General features: G+C 35.1%; 1 protein-coding gene across 1 annotated transcript; it reads left to right on the top strand.

Moving 5' to 3' along the window:
• Positions 1 to 26472, top strand: LOC132204787 (Krueppel-like factor 2). Its single transcript, XM_059633551.1, has 2 exons — positions 1 to 249; positions 22275 to 26472. The coding sequence occupies exons 1-2, from the start codon at positions 220 to 222 to the stop codon at positions 23190 to 23192; spliced, it is 948 nt and encodes a 315-aa protein (XP_059489534.1). The 5' UTR covers positions 1 to 219; the 3' UTR covers positions 23193 to 26472.

Here is a 26472-nt window from a genome sequence, read left to right as displayed (position 1 = left end):
GGTGCAAACGAGCTGGGCATCTTTGCAGACGGTGTCGCTCGCCGCCGCCGGTTCTCATGTGCTGACCTGACCGTCGGCCGCCCCCTGGATGCGGTGCGTGACCGCCCTTAATAGTGCACCCCCGCGCCCCAATAATTGATAATCGACCGACGAGTTTGTGCTTTTGTGCTGGATTACCTGTGACACGCGTAGGCTGATTTTACACTTCTAGCCGGCGAGATGACGTCCGAGATCGCTTTCTTTCAAGATGTGAGTATTGCCGAAAAACCAAAGCAACAATTTGTTTTTAAATTGCGTTTAGTTTAGAAAAATAAATGGGCCTTTTAAATCGAAATTTACGCCGAATAGAAAAAAAAACGCGAAGATTGATGAAAGTAATTTATTAAATTTCTGCTGCTGCTGCTGCTGCAAGATTAAATTTATTTGATATATTGCGTTTGTTTATATAACAATTTAATTAGATTGTAAGCCTTTTTTTCAGGTTTTACTTTTTAAACCGAATGAAAAGAAAATACAGTAAAATTTAGAATTATAAAAATCTATGTTTTTATTTTCTTTGATTCAATACTTATGAATTATGAAAGTACCATTTACGGTATTTTAAATTTTAATTTAAAAAAAATTCACAATAAATTACACAAATTTGGCTGACCGCCAACCCCAAAATTTAATTTCAAATAACCGATAAGGAGATAATTGATGAAATTATTTGCATAATCAGATTGCAAAACGCATTTCAGTTTTTTTTTTAAAGAATAATAAATTCAAACCCCGTTTTTAAGAAAATTTTATCTTCTGAATCTGCTATTTTCAATTGGAAATATAATAATTATTTCTATTCCCATTCTATTATGGAAAAATTCTGACTTTTTATACTATATATTTATTTACGCTTTCGAGTTTCGACATGTAATATATTGAATTTAATTCCGTTATTTTATTCAAAGATTTCAATGATACTTTCTCAAGATCTGCTTATTTATATTGCTGAATCTGAATGAGTGCAATCTGAAGATTGAATTAAAATTAATTATTTTTTAAAGGAAAAAAACATTAATAGTTGACAATTCCCGATTTTGGAAATTTTATTTCTTAAAACTCGTTTTCTTCAATAAAAATTTTCAGTAATTAATAAAATAAATATGAAATAAATCACAAAAAACTTTAAAATAAGCCAAAACAGTAAAATAAAATTTTTAATATCATTCTATTTTATTTAAATACATACATTTTTTTTATTGTTATTTATAACATAACGGCGCTTAGAAGAAATTCCTTGGTTTCCAATCACTGCTTTAGAAGCTCAATAATTTATAACAATTTTTGAACTCGCTTAACAAAGTGCATGTTAAAGGGGATTAAACAAACCAGTTTGGAGAGACAGCAGCTGCCGTCGACGTGCATTCTCTCTCGCGCAGTCAAGTGACCGACTAACTAGTCACTTTGTCTTTTTCCCTCGGTGCCAAGAAACAAATAATACGCAGAGAGACGAGAAAGGAATTTCCCGTTTGTTAACAAACACAATATATATATTCTGGCAAAAAATAGGAATTTTTCACGTATAATTACTTTTTGGAGCCAAATGGTGCGTGTCGGATTGCCAAAAAAGTTCCGAAAGTCCCTGAAGAAGCAAAAATATACACAACTTTTTACGACCAACTGGCGAGTAATTAGGCTACGCTAATGATTTGATTGCTGTGCCAACCTTCTCGCTTCTCTCTGTCCGCGGAGAGCGGCATTCAATTATTAAAACTTGTCATAATTGCCGATCAAATTAATCTTTCGCAATGAAAAACGCGCGACTGGACGCCCGTCGGTATCGCTGGAATAAAACACAATCGATAAGTCGAAGGAGAGACGCATATTATTTTATTTGTGTTGCTTGGAAAAAAGAGCCTCTCTCTCTTGGTCGGATTCCGAGAACACAATCAGGCGTTCAAGTCTCTCTCGCAGCTCCCTGCCATTTTCGTAGGTCATTATTTAAGAGCCCGATTATTTATATCTCCGTCGCTTTTCTCCATCATCGGTTTTAATAACCATTAATTCTCAAGACCGCGGCACTCTTTCTAAAGGCGGAAAATGACACTTGCGTTAATTAAAGTGCTGGCTACCGACGATCCAGTTGCTTATTTGCCCTCGAATAAATAGCCCGCAATTTATTTTGAAATTTAACGAGGTTTATTATACACAGGATAATTCAATAAAATATTGAAAAACTTTGTCACACAATTTAGTAAATTTTCATAATTTAAAAAACAGTGTTTCAAAGTTAAATTCATTCTTTTTCATTTGGTTCAATTTGCAGATTTCTAATTGCATAATATCAAATAATAAGTTTACTATAAAAACAAATTGCATTTGGCCTATTTTGAATTTATATATTAATATCGGAATGAAATTTAAATTAAAAAAAAACCCAAGTATTTCTAATTTTTTGTACATAAAAATTAATAATGAATGTCCAAATCATGGAAATGGACCATAAAAATCAAAAGCTTTATTTTAATCAATAAATCAACACATAATTGAGATTGCGATCAGATAAAAGAAGACCTGCAAAAAAAAAACTAGTATATTAAAATTCCTCGCCAGCGAAGATTCATTGCCGGCTCTCTCGCCAGCTTCCAGTCTTCGCAATAGCTGCAATTAATAATTTTTCGAGCAAAAGGCCACGACTTGCGCAAACGAGCTCGTAAATAATCGCACACAAGCGACACTCGCAAAACGAGACTCGCAATTTATAGGACGAGAAACGCATCTGACCTGCAAAACTAATTAACATTCTAATTGTCTCTCTGCAGAAGTTACAAAAAAAAGTACAAAATTTATTACTTGTTCCACACTAATTTTAAAAAAGGCTGTGAGAATACTTTTTTGCTATTGTGTAATAAAAAAAGCAATTGCGCCTCCTTCGATGAATTTATATGCAAAAAAATGGAACTTGTATAATTAAATGTGACAGCGGCGCCACCACAAGAGAAAAAATACCTCCAAAAATTTTACTTTTTTATCGACTCGTCGTGGTTGTTCTGGTAATGAATATTTACGACTTAATTTACAAACAATTTTTCAGTTTTTTTGACAGTGGCGACGGGTTTTGCGCAGTAAAATCACTTTGCTCGCGGCTCAAATTTGTTTTCAAGGATGAAAAAGTTGCAATTTAAGAAGAGTTGTTTTTATCAATATCACTTGAGATTAAATTGAGGATTAGAAAGTGGAATCAGAGAGACTCGACTCTCTTCGTATTTACAAAAATGTGATCTTTTGAAGATGTTTTGAGTACCAGTTTTTAATTTAGAAAAATTCTCCAGTAGTTTATAAATATAATTAGGTGTGTACACAAATTGACCATTGAAAAACAATTATTTTTAGAATGGGAATTTTTTTGTAGAGATGAAAATAAAATGAAAGCTAATTTGAATATTATTATGTTCTATAATTATAGATAAGAACTAGGTAGAAAATATTTATATGCCCATGACTTTTAACTTAACCGCAACAAATAAAATTAATTTAAATTTTAAAATTATAAATAAAATGTATAGAATTTTCCAAGTTTTTATATTTTTTACAAGTCATTTGCTAGAGTTTACTGGAATATAAAGAAAATAAATAATATTGTCAATTATTTTATGTGTTGGAATGAATAATAATATCTCGTAACGCATATAAAAGAGCAATAAATATGAACAATTTGAATCGTATTGAACAAACGAGAGCGCATAAATCTCAATCATCTCTGTGCGCCGATTCCAAATGTGTCATATAACGCGGCAGACAAGACGCGATAATTGCGGCGACCTCACGTCATTTCCACATTGGCAGCGAAGGTGAGACAGAGTGCAATAATAAAATGACAATCACTCTGCGCACACAATAAATATATCGTATGTACTCCAATTAAAAGAGATAGAGAGAGAAAGAGGAGAGAGATCGGTTTCCGCACTTCCTACACATTTTTCTCGGCGCAGCTGTGCCTCAGCACCAAAGGCCAGCAGGAAAAGAATTTCAAGCGGCAATAGGGAAACGCTGAATTAACTCTCGGTTCAAATCGGCCAACACGCACCATTACAAATATTTACAAGGCAGTTTAAATTATATTTAAGAGCAGATGAGGCGTCGTAAAAGTCGCTCTTTCTTGTAAGACTTTTGAGCCCGCCAGCGATTTTTTTTACAATTTATTGGTTAAATTGCGAGTGTTTTCAATTTTAAGTAAAATGAAAATTATAACTTAAAGTGATAATCTGATAATGTTGTTCGAAAATTTTACCCAGCCATCGAGAGATTCACAATTAAATTTCCTTTTTTTTGTAAAATTTAAACCTTTTTTAAATTGATATTAAAAAAAAAAAGGAAAATTAAATGGTCCTTTTTTGACTAAAACATAGCAACAAAGATTAAGATTTTCTTATCGTGAAATCCACAAAGTGTTAACTTGCGATATTTTTTTATTTTTTAACCCTTTCGTCATCACGCTGCACGTGAGTGCTGAACAGATGTCAGCGAACGTCAAAACAGGCGATAGAAAAATAATTAATAATTTGCACCGCGCGCTCGGATTAATTATACACGCGGTGCACACACCGTTGTCATTTAAGAAGACTGACATTCCGTTTCGAAATAATTCTATTTATGCACAAGATTTTCTTCTTTGACGGCCGCGAGCGCGTTTATTTTATGCAGATTTTAATAATTTATGCGAGAAATTCGCCAGGGGTACGAATACCAACCTTCTAATTAGTGAGACTTAATTAATGCTCACGTGGAGGTAAACAAGGTATTTAATTGAATTTGAAAACGCAGCTCGTGCAAGGGAAAAGTGAATTCTGTTTTACTTCAAATTCGTAATTAAAAATCATGTTTAATTATGCTGTAGTAATTCAAGGAACTGAGTGATTTGGAGGGACATTTATTTAGACTGGTTAAAAAAAATGCGACTTTTAAGCTAGAATTGAAGCTGAAATGTTCTAAAAAGACTTTTAACCAAAAATATAAAAAAGCACAATAATTTAATTACATATTAAGATAAGTATTGTTTTCTCAATTCCAAAATACGACATTTATTTTCATCAAAGATAAGTAAAAAATATTAACTGGAATTATGTATTTATTTAATAATTTTCCATTCCATACTTTTAAAAATTTTACTGGGTCTAAAGAGAATAATCTGGACTAAATCAATATTTTTTATGTAGGGGCTTAAATAATTTAACATTTAAAAGCTTTCCAAAATATCAAGACTTGTGAATTTATTGCCAATAATTCCTACTCTTTGTTATAATAATGGACCACACTGAAACAGAATGTTTGCAGACAATTTTATAGATGAACCAAGGGCGTCTAGAAACATCCAGAAAGTCTTATAAATTTTCTAATTAATTTTGCCATAAATAAAAACTACAGGGTTTTGACCATTAAATGGGAGCCCTCTATGGTCTCGAACATGTAATTAATGCCACATTTAAATGTTGGTCGCCTTTGAAAGCATCAAGGTCCTCTTCGAATTCATCTCTCGGCCAGAAATAGAGTCTATAAAGTAGAAAATAATTTACAATCTACACAAAAACAAACCGCAGAAAAAAATTAAATAAACCAAGGCGAGTCGTTAAATATTTTTCACGCGTGCGAATCAAATGGACACAATCCCTCATTCCACTTAACACATTTATAATAAAAAAGAGGATCTTTTACGGCCACCCAATGTCGCCCGGCCATAAAAGCCTCTTGTTTTAATGGAATGTGTCGGAGCCCTGGTGAATTTACAACCTCGACCCATAAGCGAAATTATATCATAAAATGCGCAACGGCGAAAAATATCGATCGGAATTTCGGTCGCGGACGGATTGATCTTTGTATATAAAGGCTTTTGTGCTTTTCTCAAAAGGGAACTGCCGCTGCGCTTTTTCTCAAAAGTATAGCATAGTTGATTGAATTTCTGGCGCTCACGTTTCGTCGTACCACGGGTATCGAATTTTTGTGACTGCTTTAGAATGAAAATTACTCTCGGCAGGAAGCAAAAGCTTATATGTATTGTTGTCCACTTTTTTTCCTGCTCTCTTCAAATGATTTAATAATAATGAGGTCGTGTGTATGTTCTAATTGAAAATTACGTTTGTTTCGCTGGAAGTGGCAAAGGTGAAATTCTTGGATTACTTGCGAATTCGCGAAAAGTCGTGCCGACGTACCGCTGAGACAGCGACAGAGCATTGTTGCAAAATTCAATGCGAAATGCATTACACGCTTTAATGTGTGTTGTACATTTAAAATTTATATATCGCGCTTCGCCCATCGTGCTTGCATAATTGGCGCCCGTACTTTTACAGTCGGTCTGTCTGCCACTGGGTCAGCCAGCTCAAGTTTTAATCAGTCCGTCTCGCCTCAACCAAGCCTGAGGCTAAAAACAGATGGCAGGATTCGTAAATTGTGAATTAATTGCTGTAAATTTAAAATTTCTTATTTTTTTTATGTAATTATTTACAATTTTTGATGAAAATAACAATTACAAGAAACAGGAAAATCGGAAAATAGCATTTAAAAAAATATAATAATTAAAGATTAATAACAAAACTCAAAATTTTCAATTCATGATCTACGAGATGGATATTTGTGAACCAAAATTCAAATACAACGTTTTTCAAACTAAAAGAAAAGGGAAAATTCCTACAGATTTTTTTTTGTTGAAGAAAAAAACGTATGTTATAAATATCTGGGCCATTTTAAGACACATTTATACGTCATGGAACATTTTACATTTTCGTTCTAATTATATTGTTAAAGTTCTGAAAAAATAACATAGAAACTTCAAGCTAATAATTTGCCGTTTTGAAATTGATTTTTGTATTGAAATTCCTCATTTTCTTTTAAAATTAGTAATTTTATAAATTGGAAAACAAAATTAAATTAAAAAATTTAAAATAATCCTGAATTTTTTATTAACTTATAGAAAAGACTAGACTTCTTTGATGAATCTTTGACCAAAGTTTTCCGTTTGAAATGACTTTTAGCACAATTTTTTTTTGCTGTGCAGATCATATAAAATTTACAAATTTATCTAATTTCTATTTTAAATTTGAAGACAAATAAATTAAAAGGGTTTTTTTCCTATTTTATTTTCAAAATTGCCAAAACAAATATTTTTCTTTCAATAATTTGACGATTTTTATTCCTCAACTGAACTAGATATGTACAAGGCAAGACCATTTTTTTTTTATTCAAATGAGGAATTTAAATTTGCATTTGCAGCAATCCATCTCTGCCACGAATTCCTTCTCCGCGAATGAGTTTGCTTCTCCGCAAGAAATATATTCACCCATCACAAACTTTTAGGTATACGTCAACTTGCTCTGCCAGCCGGAACGCGAAAATGTACCCAAACATACCTCGCAATATTATGTAGACCTACTCACGTATATATGTATTTTTATATACATCACCGCATGAGAGACAAAAGTCTTGACAAACGAGTTCGGCGTCTGAGAAAATTGCGTGTGCTCTTGGCGGCGAACGAACTACCCTGATTTACATTTCGGAGCACGTCCAGCAGCTCGTTAATCATTCCAAATGCGACAAATTTAATCCGCAGGCGCGACTCTAACTGTAAAAATAATCAATCTCACCGCAGAGAGGAAGAATTCGCAGCTCAAAATATAAATAAATTATATTCCAATTAATATCCGATTTAATTTATAATAATGATGCCAATTAAAAAAATTAGACTAACTTATTTTTCGTCCGTTTTTTTCCTTCCACATTTGGTACTGGTCGCGGATAATAAATTACCATTGAAATTATTTTATATTCCGTTGGTGTTTGTTTCATTGCCGCAATTAACGAGATCTGTCAATCGATTGATTCATTCGCGTCGGTTATTACCGAGACTCGCTGGCTGTTTATGGCGAATTTGTGCAATTAGTTTTCGCGCCAGCGACCTTCACCAGCTTATTGGAATCGCGATCTGGAGCGCCGACGAGGATTTTTTTTTTTCATTTTAGAAACTCCGCCGACAATATTTAATAACGAGCGAGAGTGGTGCCGCAATTCATCTGCTATAAATTATTAGTCCTCACTTTCATTTGAATATTTTATGGCCGATTTTTGACCGACTGGTTCTGAGAGAGCTCGGAGAAATTATTATATATTGAAACCGAATACGTCTGATTCGAATTTCACGTATATATCTGATAGCCGGTAATTAAAACGAGTGTATTGGTTTCGCTAAGTGTAAACAAAAGTCCTTCGCAATTCTTGATTTTCGGAGAGTTGAAATTTTATTGCCGACAGTGTATGATGATAATAATTACGTGTTAATATTATTCATCCACGTGCATGCAATGTGGTGCTGACAAAAACGCAATAATTTGAATATTTTATTGGGGCGGATTTTATTTTTATTGGCCACTCAATGACGAACCCAGAGGCGAGAGAATTAATTCGAAAAATGCAATCTTATTTAAGTCCAAAGCTGCCCACGATTTTCGTTTTGAGATTGGATGTTGCTGGGCGATCAAAAGTCGAATGGAGTAAACTCGTTTCGGTGCCGTAAAAAGATTGTAAAAAGTTCCAGTAATAATCATTAAAAATTTATTTTTAAGAGTGATTTAGAATAAGAATTTCAAATTTTATTTCCGCTCTCAGAAAAATATTTGCTAAATTTAGTTGGTTTAAAAAAATTAAATGCTAAAAATTGGAAAATTTGCAGTTTTCCTTTTTGTTTCAATTTAAATTGGTGACACAAAAAAAAGTGCTATTTTTTAGTAAATTTAAATTGTTTTTCTATAAATGTTTAGTTGACTGCCATAAATTTAGCATATTTTAGAATCTTCGTTATAGGGTTTTGAAATTCACATTTTTTTTTTCAAAATTGGTGTTTTTTTAAGGTGTTCAACAAAACTTAGTAATGTTTTATTCAATACATTAAAATTTCCTGTTTGTTCAAATAAATCTCCTGATTTGTTAAAATTTGCTGATATCATGAACAATCAGAGAAAGTATTCGTTCAACTAAAATTGTGCTGGTGGAATTTTAAACTGAATACAATCTATGTTAAGTTTGTTTTAGGCAAAAAGTCCTTGATTTAACTGTTTTTTTTTTTTTTTTTTTTTTTAAGGTCTGTTTTTATTTAGGCCCACAACTTTTGTGGTTTTCATTGAAAAGATTTAAATAGAAAGATTATAGTAAATTTTTAATGGAATAAAAGAAACGACTTTGATGGATCGCTGAGAGTTGTCAAAGAAGAATTAATTTTTAAGTGTCCCGACCCACTTGAATTTCGCAATCGCAAAATGGATCAGGCGCCTCCTGCGTATATTCCGATTTCCCAAAGAAATTTACAAACAAAACGTGACTGTTCAAGTCGTAGGCCGCTTTCGAAAAACAAATACACCCAAAAGTGAGATAAAAACCCCGAAAATCCTTCAACCGAATAATACAAAAGCTTTTTCGAGTGTCACACATCCTGTTTGTCTCTTTCTTGCGACATTATTTTTGCTGATTCGTATCAAACGCTTTTCAAGGCATCAATCATCATCCGTGTGTGTTGTCGCCCGGGAATGCAGCAGTCAAGAGGGCATGCAAATTTGATTGATCCGCCGACTTTTCTCTCTCTCGAGAGTGGCAGGAAAAAAAGCTAGTGAATAAATCATTCACGATGTGGTAGCAGCCGCCGAATTGAATTCGAGCCCAGGGCGGTTATCCGAAAGCAGAAATTTATCAAGCTGATGAGACGGTGACGTTGATTGAAGAAGTTCTTACCATTCCATTGTCTGCGCTTGATGTGCTTGTAAACTGACAAAGTGAAAAAAATATAGATATGCGTTCATATAAATACCGGCAGCTCGAAACAATGATTGAAAGTTTAGCGTTCGGGGGCAGAGAGAGACACTAAACAGTTATAGAGGCAGAATGAAAAAATGTAAAATTTTATTCATTTTAATAAAAAAAAAAAATGCGAAAAATTGGAGAACAAAAGCTTTGCAAGAATTGAGTATATTTAAAAAAAAAAAAATTTACGCGAGGCCTGAATTTTATCCAAATTTAACACAAAATTTCTTCTTAATTGATTATAATTTGATTAATAAATAAAAACCAAGATTTTTCACTTTGTTTGCCAAATTCAAGGAAATATAAATTATTACATTTTTCCAACATTGGTTTTTTGCTGATTCTGCTGAATTTTCTTTCTGTGAAGGAAAATACCATTGATTATGCGATGATCTAATCGCCAAAATAAATAAATCGAGTTCATTTTTTTGAAAAAGTTCAAAATTAGTTTTTAGTTTCGCAAATTTTGAACCAAATCTTTTTTAAAAGAGTGCAAATTTCAAATTAATTATTACTTTTCTTGCTTCATTTTCAATTTATTGAATTTCTGCCAAATTTTCCTTATTTTTTATTTTATTTTTTTCATATCTTAATTCACTTTTAAATTCCAAATTCTATGAGAAATTTAAATTTTAACCTCTATAAATCATTCGTCTTTTTTTGTGTTATAAATTTTAATCAGACGATATAAATTTCCATTCTTCACTTTTTAGGACCAAATTCCATATCAACCCTTCGAATTTTTTCCCGAGTTCAAATTTTCAATATTCGGACCTCTCTAATAAATCATTCAGCGTGGGCAATCGCGACGGCTTCATCGATTCGCGATTGTAATTGGGCCCGCGTCTTTTGAAACGCAGCGGTGTTGCTAATCGCTCGGCGCGGAACCTGTCCGAGCCTCATCTCGCGGCAATCAGGAACCATCTGGCAGTGGACATGAATAAAAAGGAACGCTTTAATTTCGTGCGACACCCGTGGGCAGAAAGAGATCTGCTATTGAATGGCGGCCTTGGTGCACGACACAAAAGCCCCTGGTGCAGCCGCAGCCACCACGACTTTTGTGTTTTTCTTTCGACCTGCCTGTCCGTCACCGCGAGAGAGCTCTGAAGTTTCCTGCTCGCGACAGCGCTGCAGATTTTACGGATGACGAGCGATTTCGCTACCTATCCATGTATCAAATTTATTAATGTCATAGATTGTTTCGAAATTGTCTCATTTTTGAGGTTTTCCGACTCGAGAAGGATGCAACTTTCAAGTCTCTCGATGTCATATGGGGAAAACCTGTTGGCCGCGTCCCCTGCTTATTAGGTTAGCGGAGTTGGTTATTTATATAGAAATTCATTGATGCATTACTCATTCATTAGAACTTGCATGATCGAAACAGGATTTCTTCTGTTTTAATAAATATCGTGTCGCATTTTCCTCCTTTCCATAAAATGATAATTTATTTATTTCGTTATCAACGTTCTTTCTATTTGTTCGAGGAAAATTATGCAATAATATAAAAAAAATGTAGCTGACTTTGATGAAAATAATAAACAATTAATAAAAGGTGATTATTTTAATCACATGAATCACAAATTTTTCAATTTTCTTCACAAAGAAGATGAAAATTTATCATTTAAAATAGTATCCAAGCAAAAATTTACTTTTTAGTGGGCCATTTTTTGATCCCTTGAATAGAAATTTAAAATTCGTAATGATTATGAATTATAATAATTGTACTTTTAAACTAAAAAATTTAATTTTTCTTAATATTTTAGAATTTTAGATTTTTTCTTTATAAAAATAATTTGCTTATGATCTATTTTTAAAATTCAAAATTATGAGATTTTATATCAAACTAGTAATTTAGTTGTTTTGAAGCAAATTGGGGAAAAATGAATTAATACATACCAGCAACAATTCATATTTGAATTAAAACAATTTAAGGTCATTTAAACGTTAAACGTAATCTACTATAGCTTACCTGAATTAATTTTTCCACGTTTTCCAATAATTTTCTTCAGTATTAATAGGATTTAAAAGCAAAAATCTTATATTCAGGTTTGATGGATGTTGAAATTGCAAATTAATGTTCTACCTACGTTTTAATGTGACTCACTTATTGCTTCATAATTCATCATCCATACCTAAAGTGACAAGGCTGATTCGGTTTTTGTCAACCGGAAGAGACTCCAATGGAAAATAGCTCGATCCATACGGATATTTTTTTCTACAACTTTGGTCTCATTGATCAAATTCGCGGGCACACACATTATTTTTCACCTTTCTTATCAGTACAAGGAAGTCAAACTTGTTTTCAACACATCGCTTTTCACCTCTCCTAAAGTGCCCAGTCACACTGACCTCCAAGGTATATAAATCTATAGACATTTGTTACATATTTTTTATTCGGTGCAATTTCTCTTGCCGCGAGAGACGACTTTTATTGCAACTCTCAACATGTTGCTTATCAGCTTGCCAATTCGCCGTTGTTTAAGGGTTGCAATAAAACGGTAAGCAAGTCTGCTGCTTTATTATACCACTCTTTTCTTTCTCTCGACACACATTCTGAAAATATATTACAAAGAGAGCATAATATACTCGTTCTGATTTATGTTCAAGAAAAGTATGAATCCATTTCGCCGCCGCACCTTAATTCTCTCGTCCAACGCAGATCGTTAATTAAAGATAATATTTTGCTGCGGGTGTGCTGATTCAATTAACTGCCGTTTAATTTACGAGCGAATTTTCAAATTTTAATCACCGCGCAACAAAATCATATTTTTTAAACTCTGCAACTTCCATGTTGCTGCTTTTCAAACTTGTTCACAGAGAGCCCACGGTGCAGGTGAGACACATCATAAATATCTTAAATTAGGCTTGGAAAATAATGTACAGGAAAAAAATTATATAAAAACCCAGCAAAAGTAAAGCTTCATCATTTAAAAAATTTAGAGCGCTCTGGTGAATCAAAACTGCGAAATCAACTCTGAACAAAAAAAAAGAGACTAATTGGAAACTTTATTTTGTTCAGATTCAAATTTCTATTCAAATATAACTTTTGGAATCAGTCCAATGATTTCATTCCCTTTTTTTCATTGAAAGAGAAATTTGAAACGAGGAAGTCCCAGGTAATGTTAAATTTCAGCAAAACTTTTGTCAAGATCAATATATTTTTTTACTGGAAGTATTTTATATTTTAAAATTCCCTTTTCTTCTTAACTTTATTTCAGCATCTTAAAGAAAGAAAATTCACTGATTTTATAAAAAAAAAAAAATACTTGAAGAATGTTATTTGAAATAATACGGTTTGACACAATTCGCAATTATTATCCTTTTGTCAGAATTATATAATCCTGGAACGCAATTTATAAAGATTCTTAAAATTTTATAAATATTCCATCAGGTATTCACTTGGAAATTCCTTTATCATATAAAACAGCGTCTTTACATAAATTATGCAAATTTTTATTTCAACGATGGGATTGATTGAAAATATGAATTAGGTCCGGTCAATTTTGCAAATCCGCTGATTTATAGATCGTGTAAATCGGTCATGAATCAGCCGATGAATAAGCTCTCCTTACATCCACTTAAGTCGCAAAGGTTAAAGCGCGTCAAGGCAGCTGCGGCATTCCTGAATTATTACCCGAATTATTTTTCGGCCCGGAATATACATTTGCATATTTCTTCGCTTGATTGGTCAGCGCAAGGCCCTCACGGATAATTCAGTGCTCTCACCTTGCCCGGGACTTATTCTTCGAGACACGGCATCTGCCACCCTAACAAAAAGAATCGCGCAATTTATGGTGCTCGGTACAATACGGAGCAATCTCTTTCAAATTAAACTTTTTTGTATGAATGGAGAACGAGGTGAATTATGATTGGCTGCGAATTTAATCAGACCGAGTGACCTTCCGCAGCGGCACATCGAAGCAAAACTTACGAGAGTTTTGCAAAGCTTGTTAGCTGTCAGTCCGGCCATATTAATCGTGTTTTAATGTCATAAAACTGTCAAATGGCCGCCGCGGCATAAATTTCTCGCGGATTTTGCCAGAGCGCCCCAATACTAGAATTTATGTATTTATAAGCCTGGAATTAGGTAATTTATTAGCTCCATTTGCGGGTTGATTGATGAATAATTTTCAATTATAACTCAACTTATCCGCTTAATTTCTGGTGGGTAGACCCACTAAATCAAATGCCAGGCAATTAAACTTTATTACCACATTCAAAATTATAAATTTGAGTGATTTATTTATGAGATTAGGAAATTGTGATGAAATATGTGAAAAGAAATCAAGATTTTTGAAAGTAAATAATTTATATTTGAAATAACGGATTGTATATAAATTTACTCGATGTTCTAAACTACATTTTACAATTAAATTAAATGACTCCTAGTTCAAGATTCTAGGCGCAGCAGGAGAATGTAAAGCGCAGCATTAACTTTTTATTGCTGTCGGGAAGAAATTTACAAAAATTTTATTCCATGCTACACATCCTAGGAGATTGAATTACGACTTATAGGACTAAAAAAAAAACGAATTATTGAAAATTGCAATTACCCAAAAGAAAAAAAACAATGCAAAGATGGCTTTCATTTAGTTGCAAATTAGGTTTATTGGTGTACCACAAGGCAATCTCTGCCTATAACGAGATACATCATCTAGATATTCAAAATTATAAATGAAAACTACAAACAAAATTTGAGTTAGAAAAAAAAAATTCACATACACATTATCTAGAAAAAAAAATTCATTTAGGAAACTTCATATTAATTTTTGTACAAATATAAATGTTAATAATATTACAATCAAAATTTACTCACAGAAAACAGATCTACGAGGATATCAACAAGTACGAAATTATGATTAACTGTAATTTTCCAACCTTTTTTATATCAAATAATTGTTTCATTTATTATTTTAAATGTTTGTCACGCGGGTTGCATAATCACCGACATAAAATATAAATTTTAGTAACGTGTACCATTTTTTACAATTTTCTTCCATATTTTCATTAAAAGATCAGTTTTTCGGGAAACAATTATTGTATAAAAATAGCCACTTTCCCTTTTAACGATGAACAAAGGCAACCACTTTTCCTTACACGCTAATTGACGCACTTCTGTAATTACCGACACTATTTCGGTAATGAGCAAACTCTAGAGTTTTTTTACATGCACACCTATTTCCACACAAGCCCCACGGCGGTCGAGTGCTTCGCAGCGATTTTTACGGCGTCACATAAAATCATTGTCGCGCCGCCTCGGTCGTTTTCTTTCGCTCTCGGAGCGCATAACACGGTATAATTTAAGAGTGCCGATACAATATAAATAAGTACACAAACCTCGGGCTAAGTAGGAATTTATATGTGCATTTATTTGCTGTGAGAGAGCACTAAACGCAAATGGCATGAAATGGGGCTCCGATGTATATAATATAAAACAACATACAATGACTTGTTTTACAAAACGAGAGACTCTCGCTCACAATCGCGTATAACGCAGAGAGCACTCAAGGCGCAGCACGCAGATGACAATCGGGCTGCGATTTTATATGCATTTTCAGTTTTTCACCGCGATTTGTCACAGATGGGAACATAGTGTGTAGAACACGTCCATTAGGAAAGGTATTCAAGTGCAGACGGTGGAAAATGGGATGTTTAAATCATGGATTCGTGATTTGAAACGACGGTGGAATTCAAATGTGTTTTCAAACACTTGAAAGATTAGACAAAAATTAATGTAATATGAAAAAAATCAAGTTTGACAAATTTAAATTGATTAAATTCTAGACGATTTCACTTTCCATTTCCAATGAAGTAAATTAAAAATTAATTAAAAGATTTTTTGATTTGCCAGAAAAAGATTCTTAGAAATTTATTTTCCAATAAATGAAAATTTGAGAACTAAAATTGGTTTTTACATGAGAAAAAGTATCAAAGATGATATTTTAATAATGTAGTATTAAAACTGTCTAAACAATTGACAAAAAATGAAAATTAATCTTTACATTAAAAATAATTTGCTTTCAAATTTATATTTACTATTGTACTAAATATAGGCTGACAGTAAAAATACTATATGAGGAATTTAATTTCTATTTGATAAATTAAAAAAATCATAAAAGTTAAAAATAATACGTAATTTATATTTAATAAAAAAAAATAGCTCAAAATATTCAAATTCAAAGATGAAATTTAATAAACGAGTTTAATTTTGAATCTACCCTACAAAATTTTCAAAGATCATTCTTTGTTAATCATTTCAGGAGCAACAAAAGCAAAATATCCTTTTCAAATTGAATTAAATTTCACAATTTAAATTCTACGAATGTTTTTGTTATTTATTTATTTGAAAAAATACCTATTTAAAACTTTAAGGAAAGAAATAATACAGACAGACTTCTGCTTTCAACATATTTGAATATTTTTACATGAACCAATGATTCAGTTCCATCTCTCTCAGTCAGTGCTGTCCCTTTTCCCGACGAGACAACACGGCATTGCTCTTTCTATGAAATATTTATATGCAAATGCCTTGTTGCTGCCATAACACAAGCCACAGCAACAAGCGTGCATAAATAAACACATAAAAGAACTGATAATACTAACACATTTATTCCATAAAGCACTCTCATAGCTAAACACCGTGAATAAATAAGTACATAAGACACGTTTCCATCCCGCGTGCATGCGAACCGACCCATACATCTCGGCGCGACTTGTTGCTCCGACTTTTATTGCCTCTGCGAGGAATATTCGGCGAGCATGTTGACCCCACGTACGAGAACCGAAAAATAAATAAATCGCACCTGGGTGAGGATGCAATAAAAAAAAATACCAGTCTGCAAAAATAAAAAAAATGTGTAATTTTCAGTCCGATAATATGAAGAGAAAGGAAAAACGTACGCTTTCCGTTTCTAGGTCAAGAAAATAATAAGCGAGCACACTGTGAGCACAAATGAATTAGTAATAAAAAAGTCAAGAATTTATTATAGATATTTCTTGCCCGGTTTAATTGCAGCAATTAACTAAAGCAAATAGAGAGATATATGGTTGCGTCAGAAGAGGAACTTCTTCTTGATTTTCGAGTTTCGAAATTCCGGTGTGATTCCGAGCGAGCGAAATCTCTCTCTAATCAGTTGCAGGTAATGAATCAGAGCAACTGAAAATCTATATAATTAAAGGCGTACTGATCTATATATATAATAACTCATTTCTCTTCGATTCAGTCGTTGGCTGCTTATCTCGGACTCGTAACTCGCAGTCGATTGAGTTCGCATTGTTTCAAGTAATAAAAGTCACCTACGAGAATAAAACACGGCTAGTTTGTTGTTGTTAGTTTGAATGTGTTACGCAATAAGGAAATGTCGAAGATGCAATCAAAAACCAGTCCTGTGGACGCGATGCCTTATGGAACTAGAGCTCTCCTCACTCATGTAAGAAAGAGAGTCCACTTTCTCCGTAAAACATAATTCGTTAGATATAAATGTGTGTTCGCCTCGCCTTATTATTATTTAGAGGGAAATTCATTTTACGATCGATCCTCCCACCACAGCATAACTCGAGCATGTCAGGCTAATAAAGCACTTATCTAATTAAATATCGTTTACTTGCACGGCCGCAGAATTGTATAATTAATACATATGATTAGCCGGTTTCTTTCTTTCTTTTCACTCTCATTGCTCCACTCGCAATTATAAATCCCTAGATAAATTTTAAAAAAAAAACGTTATCAGCAACTCCAAATCGATTAATGTTCGTTCATTTGGAAACAAGATCTCTGTTTTTTTTTTTCGTAGACATCACGGGCGTATTCACTTTTTGTAATTACTATTGACGTGTTTTACATTTAACGCATGCACACGGTTCGAAAATATAGATGAAATACATGAGCAACATTATAACGATTCGCCTTGAGAGCAATTCATTTTTATTGTTGTGTGTTGCAGTGATTGATAATTATCTTTACAATGTAATCTGTAATTACAGACAATAATGTACCGAGCACCGTCGGTACAATGCGGAACGATGTCAAAACTACTTCTAATCCCAATCTTTTGATTTTTATTACCTAAAAATATTTATACTGCTTCTTACATCAGTAATTTTACTGGAAGTAAATGTAATTAATATTTCGTTTGGAACACTTAAATTTAAAATTATTTTAATGTTCCAAGTTTTCAGCTTAATTGTTAGATTTTTTTATAATTTACGAAACTGATCAAGAACAAAGTCATAAATCAAGTCCTGAAATGAAAAGTGTCTTGATTAATACAAAAAAAATTTGAATCCGTAAATTTCAAAAATGGAAATATAAATTTAATGAATTTGGCATGTTGACTTGAAATTTATTGAGCTCTTTTAAAACGCTCAAATATTGTTATAATTATCAATATTTTCTCTTTGAAATCTTGAAAGATGAGATGAGAAAAATGTTCTAATGGAAGCCTTAAATTTTGATAAATGTGTGAATTTTCTCAATTTTCCTAGTCCAGTTTTTACACGGGACATTTAAAAAGAACTTTAAAATTTTGAAGATCGTTTGCAAACCTTGTATTCAAATTATTGTTTTATTGCAATGAAACTTGCAAATTGCATTGTCTAAAAAAAAAACGCCTGCTATTTTGAAAAGATATAATGTTGAATTAATATTTATAACACAATGAAAGCTGTAAAACTGGAAAGGCTAATTTTGAACTTTATATTTCCTTGCCTGTTTAACTATATTTAAATTAAAATTTAGGGTTACAAAATATAATTTATAAAGTAAAATATTAAAAAAGTCTGGGAATTATAATTTTAAATTTAAACCTGCCATTTTTTTTTGCATTTTTTAACTTCCCTTTGTGCCTTTCAATGCCGTATTGATTTCAAGCATGCAAATTTCAAACAACATAAATCGTGCCGTGGCGTTTTAAATGAATTCATTCAGTCAAAAGCAGGCAGCACGCTGTGTTTTCTGCAGTCGTGTGGGGGTCGAGAGGTCGCGACGAATGAATTGGCATGCGCGCAGCAGTAGTTCCTTTTTAACGTATCTTTATTAAGATAAAGAAAAAAAACCAAATGCACAGCGTGCAGATAAAAAAGGAGCTGCTCATTTTCGCAACGGCGGCCTCGCGGTATGTAATCTGCTCTTTCTCTCGGTGCACACGTAATAATAATAAAAGGGGCATACCGTGCCGTGTGAAATTGCAGGCACATTGCGACCTTTGACACCGGCGGCGGCGCATTCCTCTCCGGCCGTGGGCCACGCCAATTGATTTGTGCTCATATTTTATGGCCTTGTTTATTTGCATAGCTTTCAATTTACAATCGGCCCGACATGTACAAATGGGCTGTTGCCAATTTAATGGCCGAACCTCAACGCTAGGATTTATCATACATTTTTATTTTAGGGCCGAGCCCAACCAAAAGTCACCGAGACGAATATTGTAAATCAAAGCAGGCTGACGGCAAAAACAACAATTATAAAAAGCAAAGCATTCTGCGAAATGAGCAGCGTGCCGGCGGAGACACACAAAAAAAGAATCGTTTGATTGATGAAAATTATTGGCCTGGGGAACCGTCGATCCGTCATTTTCGGTGAGAAACAATCATAAAAAAATGCAGGACTTTCGCCAATTGATTTCCGCCGAGTCAAGGCAACCAATTTGGGAAGGTCGCGGATTGATTTTAATTGGAAGATTCAGCGGCATTGACAGATTTATTGATGCTTTTCTAGAATTCCAAGTAGATACAATTGAAAAAAATACAGAGATAATTGTAAATAATGGCCAGTCAAGTTTCATTCATCAATAAGTATAACAATCTTCAAAACAATAAATCAAAAGTTTGAGAAATCAAAAAAGTTATCTGACCAATAGTGGAAATGTTTTAACTTATTATTTTTCAACCTAATTTTTTTAAGTGGAAAGAAGATAAAATAGCCAAAATTCAGTTAAAAATGATGTTAATTGATCGAGTAAAAAATATTAATTAAAAAAAAATATTTAAATTATTAGTAAACACTGCAGTATTGAAATATTTTAATAATTTTATTAAATTAAAGAAAGATGGCCGCACAAAATCACACTATACTATAATATTGATAAAAATTTAAAAAATATAATTTTGATTTCATTCTTTATTTGAACAAGTATATTCCACAACCACAGTTAAGAGAAAAATATTAAAAAAAAAAGAAAATAAATAAATAAACGAACTATTAAAATTGAAAGAATTAAGTACTTGCTTGATTACGACGGAGAGACAAAAAATTAAACGTTCTCGTCTGGAAAAATTAAGGCAGATCAAGATCAGAAGCGCTGCTGTTGACAGGCACTAATGCAGGTCAACAAGTGCTCGTCTTGATTTTCATACACTGATTGGCTCGTCTCTTTCACAAGCACCTGGCTGATTCTTTTATTTTTTTATCAATCAGATTTTCATTCCCTGCGCTCTGGAAATTATCTGAAAAGTTATAAAAATCACGTGTGCGTCTGCTGACGCGAAACCTGTTGCGATCGTCGAGCGACATAAAACGCGCTGCTGGTGGCTAGGCTGGTCCATTAACCGTGGGCACCTCGCAACGAGCAGACAGAATTTCAGAGAGACCAGAGCGATGCTATCGAAAAGTGAAATGGTGTGTCCCGCAGCCCAGCCGCTCATTAATATTATCGCCCGCGAATCGCTCCCCTCGCATATTTATCGCGTATGAATATAAAAGACAGTCACGGTAATGAGTGTATAATGAGGGTTCGACCGGAGCAAAAAATCACCTGCCAATATTGACGGGCTGTCGAAAAGAATAGAGAGATGCTGATTATGGACTGAATTTCATTACCAAACATGAGGTCTTAATACTTCAATCATGTTTGAAGGAGTAAAAGAAAATTAGGCTAATTATTCCGAAAGAGTTGGAGGCTGCGGTCCAGCCTCGCTCGCCAATTGCGGAGGGTTGGATTTTTACAAATTTAAGCAGGTGATTGAAAAAATGGATAAACCTTGAATTTTTTTGAAATATTATTTGTGTGCATAATAAAATATTAAATTTATCTTTTCCGAACGCTTCATGACAGAAAATTAGACGCGGTTGAAGCGTTTCGCACAGTTTTTCTTCTCCTTTAGTAGTAAATTTTTTTTAGTGTTTTTATTCCTCAGTATAGTTAAGGCCTTGGTATGTGTATAATCCATTTCGCATTTGTGCCACTGTTGTGTTCGCCGCTCGTCATTAGAACGTTCTCGTTTCCACCGCGAATTAACGAGCATTACGCCGAATACACATTCATGCAACAAGCCGTTGGTGCGAAAACTAAAATGGAAATGCCCGCGGCCGCGAGTCGCAAAACCACTTAATTTATGTGGCAGCTTCCTTAAATTTTTTATCGCACGCTGCGTGTCGCGCTTCCTCCCGAGAGGCCTCTCTCGTGAAAAGACCCTGACTAGATATTCGCACGAATTGCGTATGTAATCTGCGTGTACTTTTTTATTTTGAGTACTTGCTTGTAATGAAGGTCGCAATAAAATTTTCGCTCGGACGTTTATGTATTTACGTCGGTCCAGTTTTTATTTTACATACATATAAAGCCAGCAAAAAGAGATATAAAAAAATTTCACTCTTTTTGTAAAAATAATTCGGCGCGTCTCTGTTGCGCCGAGCATTCCTTGCGGCGGGTAAACGTGAATGAATGTTATTACCGCACATACTGCGGTTATGCAGCACGCGAGAATTTATTGCGGTGGATTTCGATTCAATAGTAATTCGATGGCTTCTTATATAAAAATTAAAGCGTTTGTGTTTTATTTTTTGTCGCTGCGTTAAATGAATTATCGCAGCACTTTCTTTCCCCTTTCGACGCCGCTGCTTTTTGTGCTCGGAGGAAATTGCTTTTATTGAGAGAAGCGTTCATGATATGCCCGCTTTTATTACATCAGTAGCCGGACATTTCACCCTGCAGGCACGTCTCATAATTACGACTTTATGAAATACTGTGCCTGCATCTTATTCAGTACATTTCGTCTAGCCCGTCTAACTCGGTGTTTGTTGTGCTGAATAACAATGGAACAATGGCACTTAACTTTTGAGTATCAAAACGCATTAAGCGGAATCGAGCTGGTTTTACAGTTCATTAAAAATTTGCTTAGGTCACCTTTCGAGAGAGCAGCAGCAGCAGCAGCTTTAGGGCAAACTCTTATCTCATCGAATGCATCTATATCTCTGCGGAGTAAAAAAAAACCGGAGAGGCATTCTAATAATTGATGTTAGGATAATTAAACATTTTCTCTGCGGCACTGACAAATGTTGATATTAGTCGTTAATTGGTTCACTTCCTTTTCGTGGCCTCAACGACGAGTAATTAAATTTCGCCGTGATTTATAAGGCCCATTTATATTTTCTCCGGCGAGTGTTGAAAGAAAGGCAACACTAATTAATAAAAAAAATTTGAATTTTTTTAAACTCATATTTGAATATTTTATTACAGATGTGGCAGGACATTGAGAGCATGCTGATGGGCTCGCAGCCAGCAGGCCCTCACGCGTCTCCAGTGGTCATCGCCAACCCCTCGGGCGGCAGTCCGACGCCACCACCCTCATCCCCGGTGGAAAAGTTCCCCGAACAACCCCCAGAGCCGCCGCAGTACCCTGCGCCTCCTCCACCAGAACAATACCCAACAGAGTTCCTAGCTGAGGAGTACGTTGACCTCGACTTCCTGATCAACCACGTGGCTGACCAGCACGCTTACGGCCCCGAGGGCACCACCGACCCCCCGAAACCGGAGCTGACGTTCACCTTCAGCCAATCGGCCGACCCGACGTACAGTGGCGTCCTCACAGTCATCCAGACGTCGCCACAAATCGCGTACAACCACGGCCAAATGTCTCCACCCGCCAGTCCGGACAACCAGGACTTCCGGAAGGCGCCGTTGGCGGCGCCACCTCCGCAACTGCCGCTGCCGCAGTTCAAGGTGATGACGCCACCTTCCTCACCGAATCTGGCCGAGTTGTTGTCCTCAGCTCAACCGACCGTGACTTCCCCCTCCACCCACCCTGCTCTGACCAACCCCCTGGCGTCAGGGTGCCAACCACCGGACAAGCCAAAGCGCGGCCGACGAAGTTGCGGCCGCAAGAAGCTGACCACCCACACCTGTTCTCACCCCGGCTGCGGCAAAACCTACACCAAGTCTTCGCACCTCAAGGCCCACCTGAGGACGCACACGGGTGAAAAGCCGTACCAGTGCAGCTGGAAGGCGTGCGGGTGGAAGTTCGCGCGGTCCGACGAACTCACCAGGCACTACCGCAAGCACACCGGCGACCGACCCTTCCAGTGCAGACTTTGCGAACGCGCCTTCTCGCGCTCGGACCACTTATCGTTGCACATGAAAAGACACGTCAGTGTGTAGAAAGAGATAAAACAATATATAGCGAATTAGAAAGGATGCTGGGACGCGCGCTGGATCTTTTTTTTCAGCCGAACTCTCGTTTGTGAATGTGTAATATCATCTGAATGCATACCGTTCATGAAGGAGTGGTCTCTGCGGAGAGATGTGAAAGTAGTGTATCGGCGAAATGTACAGAGGGAGAGAGACAATCTGCTGCCGTGTGTGTAGCTCGCCGCGTTGTTAACCAACTTACACCTCCGCTAAATAGAGCTACGTACATGAAAGAAAGTCATTAAAATAGACAGTCAAAGAATAATGTATATCAGGAAACGCTATCGCATTTTGAAAGTATAATATATAAATACATGCGCGAGAGCAGTGACACATTCTCACACACACACATACTTCTGAGTTACCTTTGCACATATTAACACGTACGCGTCGCGCAGAAGAATCTATCAAATAATTATTTGCTCTGAAAAATCAAAAGGCCGGCGCTCTCTATTGTGTGAAAACACCCATTTATCGCACCTTGGCTCCGTTTGTTTGAATAATATATATAATTCAGCACGAAGGTGATAAAAATTAATCGCTGAAATCGCCGCGGCACAAAAGACTAATGCATAATTCAAGGCGGCTTTCTTTCCTTCTCTCGCTCTAGGTACAATACCCACACGTGATCCGAGCGTGCTTTAATTACAATCGCACAACTTGCAAGTCAAGCCGAACACAAAAAGCTTGCGTAATATAATTTTCAATTCAACGACCAGATTCTAATTTCGATTGAAATTGCCAGCGACCTTGATTTTAAATTCCATCCACCGCGCCGCAGACCGCAGCCGCCGAAACTCATCTCCGAAATTTCATCCATAAAGTCTCCTCTTATAATAATATCCAAATTTACGGCGGCCGTAAAAACACGTCTCATTTATACGCACAATATGTTGTTGCTCCTGCATATATGTTATGTAACTTTGATCGGAGTCTGCGGCTTCGGTCGCGCGGCGCGCACTCGATACATTTTTTTTGCGCTCCCCTGGCTTCAGAAGGCCCTCTCTGCGTCTGCTCTGAAATAAATACATAGTCCATCAAGGTCGACCAGTTTGTATACACACTCAAAAGAGAGCGAGAGAGACAACATTAAAATGAATTTATTATATATGAAATGAGCGCCCGCCTTAATTAATATATCGAACAATGCAATCTGCGTGCGTGTTTAAAAGCAAAAATCGAAGCCATGCACTCTCCGTCTCTCTATCTCACATGAGAGGAGAGCGCCACACTGTGTGTGTGCCTTGTGTCCCTACAGACGTTTCGTTGTAATTTTTAACATGATAAACGATGTATGTATCCCCGCCTTTTGATATTATAACGTGTTAAATTTAAAGAGAAGCTCATAATTTAATCGGTCTCCTCCGCCCCATTTTCAAAAGATTTTTTTTTTCTTTAAAAAACGAACCACCGCGCTATAATTGTTTGAAAAGTTAATTCTAGTCAAAAAGTGTGCTTGAAATTTTAACTCTCTCACGTAAATGCCATTCACGTTTTGCCTACAAAAAATAAAAGTTACCATTAAGCGTGTAATCTCCGCTCTGCCATCGATTTTTTAATCTCTAGCTTAAGTAATTTCAAGCCTGCCGAAATTTAATGTGGGGTTCGACCGGATAAGCGAGTTTTTTTCGTTGATCCTGTGATTTATTTTTTTTCTGTAATTTTCTCCCCTCTATATTAAGAAATGGCAAGCAGTCTTGACGATATTAAAAAAAAAATGCTTTTTGGCAGGTCTGGGGTGTCGCAAAATGAGCTTTGGCAGCGGCTCGTAGAAAGCTCGACGTCGAGTCGAGCGCCTCGAAATGTCATTCATAAAACCGTTGGTTGCCGCGCGGTGAAATTCTCATTTGCACGAATAAGATATATAATATATAATACACATGCAGAGCTTTTATTGTGCGTTGTTGGCCCCCCGACGAGTTGCAAAAGCGGCCGAGCTTCGGAGAAATCACTTTCCTCTCTTGAATTTGCATTTAAACAATGAATAACGATTTGCGCACCTCTGCCAACACCCTCGAAATCTCAAAACTGCTGCTGCTTTTCAATTACCGATTTTATTAATCCGATTTCCGTTCTCCTTTTTATATTTTTTACCAGCTGATTATCTCCCCGCGCGGAGGTACTTAAAAATTCACTCAATAAAGTTTAGTTTTTTATTTTACGATTAATCCGAAAGTCGCCGCTTTAAACGCACGAAACACTTTTTTAGTATTCCCGTAGTTTTAATGTAACAGTGCCGTGTTTTTTTATACCGATTAATTACTCGCCATGTACCACTACTTATATACAATTTTATTACACTTTTTAAACGGAGGTTTTATGTAATTTTACCTAAAGTAAGCTGTTGAGGTTTTTGCATTAGCAACGAGGTGTTCCGCACTGAGAAAAGAAAATCGAGATTTGCGTTTCGCGTCGACCTTTTAGTACAAACTAGACGAATTCTCTCGTTTTTTGTTTTTAAATAATCTCTTCCTAGTTAGTGAGCTCTCTAATTTTAACCGAAAACAAGTGTCATATTATATATTTTCGTTTGCTCCAATGGTGATTTTGCTGCTTGCCTCCTGATATGACGAGAAGGAAATTTTACGATGCACTCTCAATTAATTAGCCAACTGATGACAGACGTTTTTTAAAAACGCCTGTTAGTCACGAATCGCGGGAAAAGTGCTTTTGTCATCCCAAATGTTCGAACTTTTGCTCCTTAATCGTATGTAATCTTGCCCAATTTGCGAGAGCAGTGCAGAAACATAATTTCATACACACGCATCCATGCAAAAACTACTATTATTTAATTGTACATATTAGTGATTAAAATTAAGATTATTCAATGTGAATTTTAATGTAAATTAGTGCTTGGACTATTTCTCTCAAATTTGCTCCCTTGTATGTAAAATGAATTGTTATACGACTCTAAAAATTATTTAATAATCTGCAATTTCAACTGTCTTATTGTTAGATTTAAAAAAGAAATGTTTGGAAATTTTGTGAAACGCGTGGAGGAGTTTTGTTGACGTGATGAACCGTTGTGTACTTTTTTTGGGAACGTTTAACCAATCGAGTCTGAAAACTCACAATTATGATTCTTGTATTTCGAGCGCAAGCGGACTCCTTTAAAGAGAAGCAGTCCTGCAGAAGTTACACTTTTAATGAGCGTGTACTGTATTATTTATGAGATTTTATTATGTAATGGTAAAAATGCCTATTGTTACACAACTTGTGTGGTATAAATAAATTACAACGATATATAATT

Source organism: Neocloeon triangulifer, unplaced genomic scaffold (genome assembly GCF_031216515.1).
Source record: "Neocloeon triangulifer isolate White Clay Creek 2 clone unplaced genomic scaffold, ASM3121651v1 ptg000022l, whole genome shotgun sequence".
In the NCBI taxonomy this organism is placed as follows: domain Eukaryota; kingdom Metazoa; phylum Arthropoda; class Insecta; order Ephemeroptera; family Baetidae; genus Neocloeon; species Neocloeon triangulifer.
Note: the sequence above shows the minus strand (reverse complement) of the source record. Positions and strands in the feature narration are given on the sequence as shown.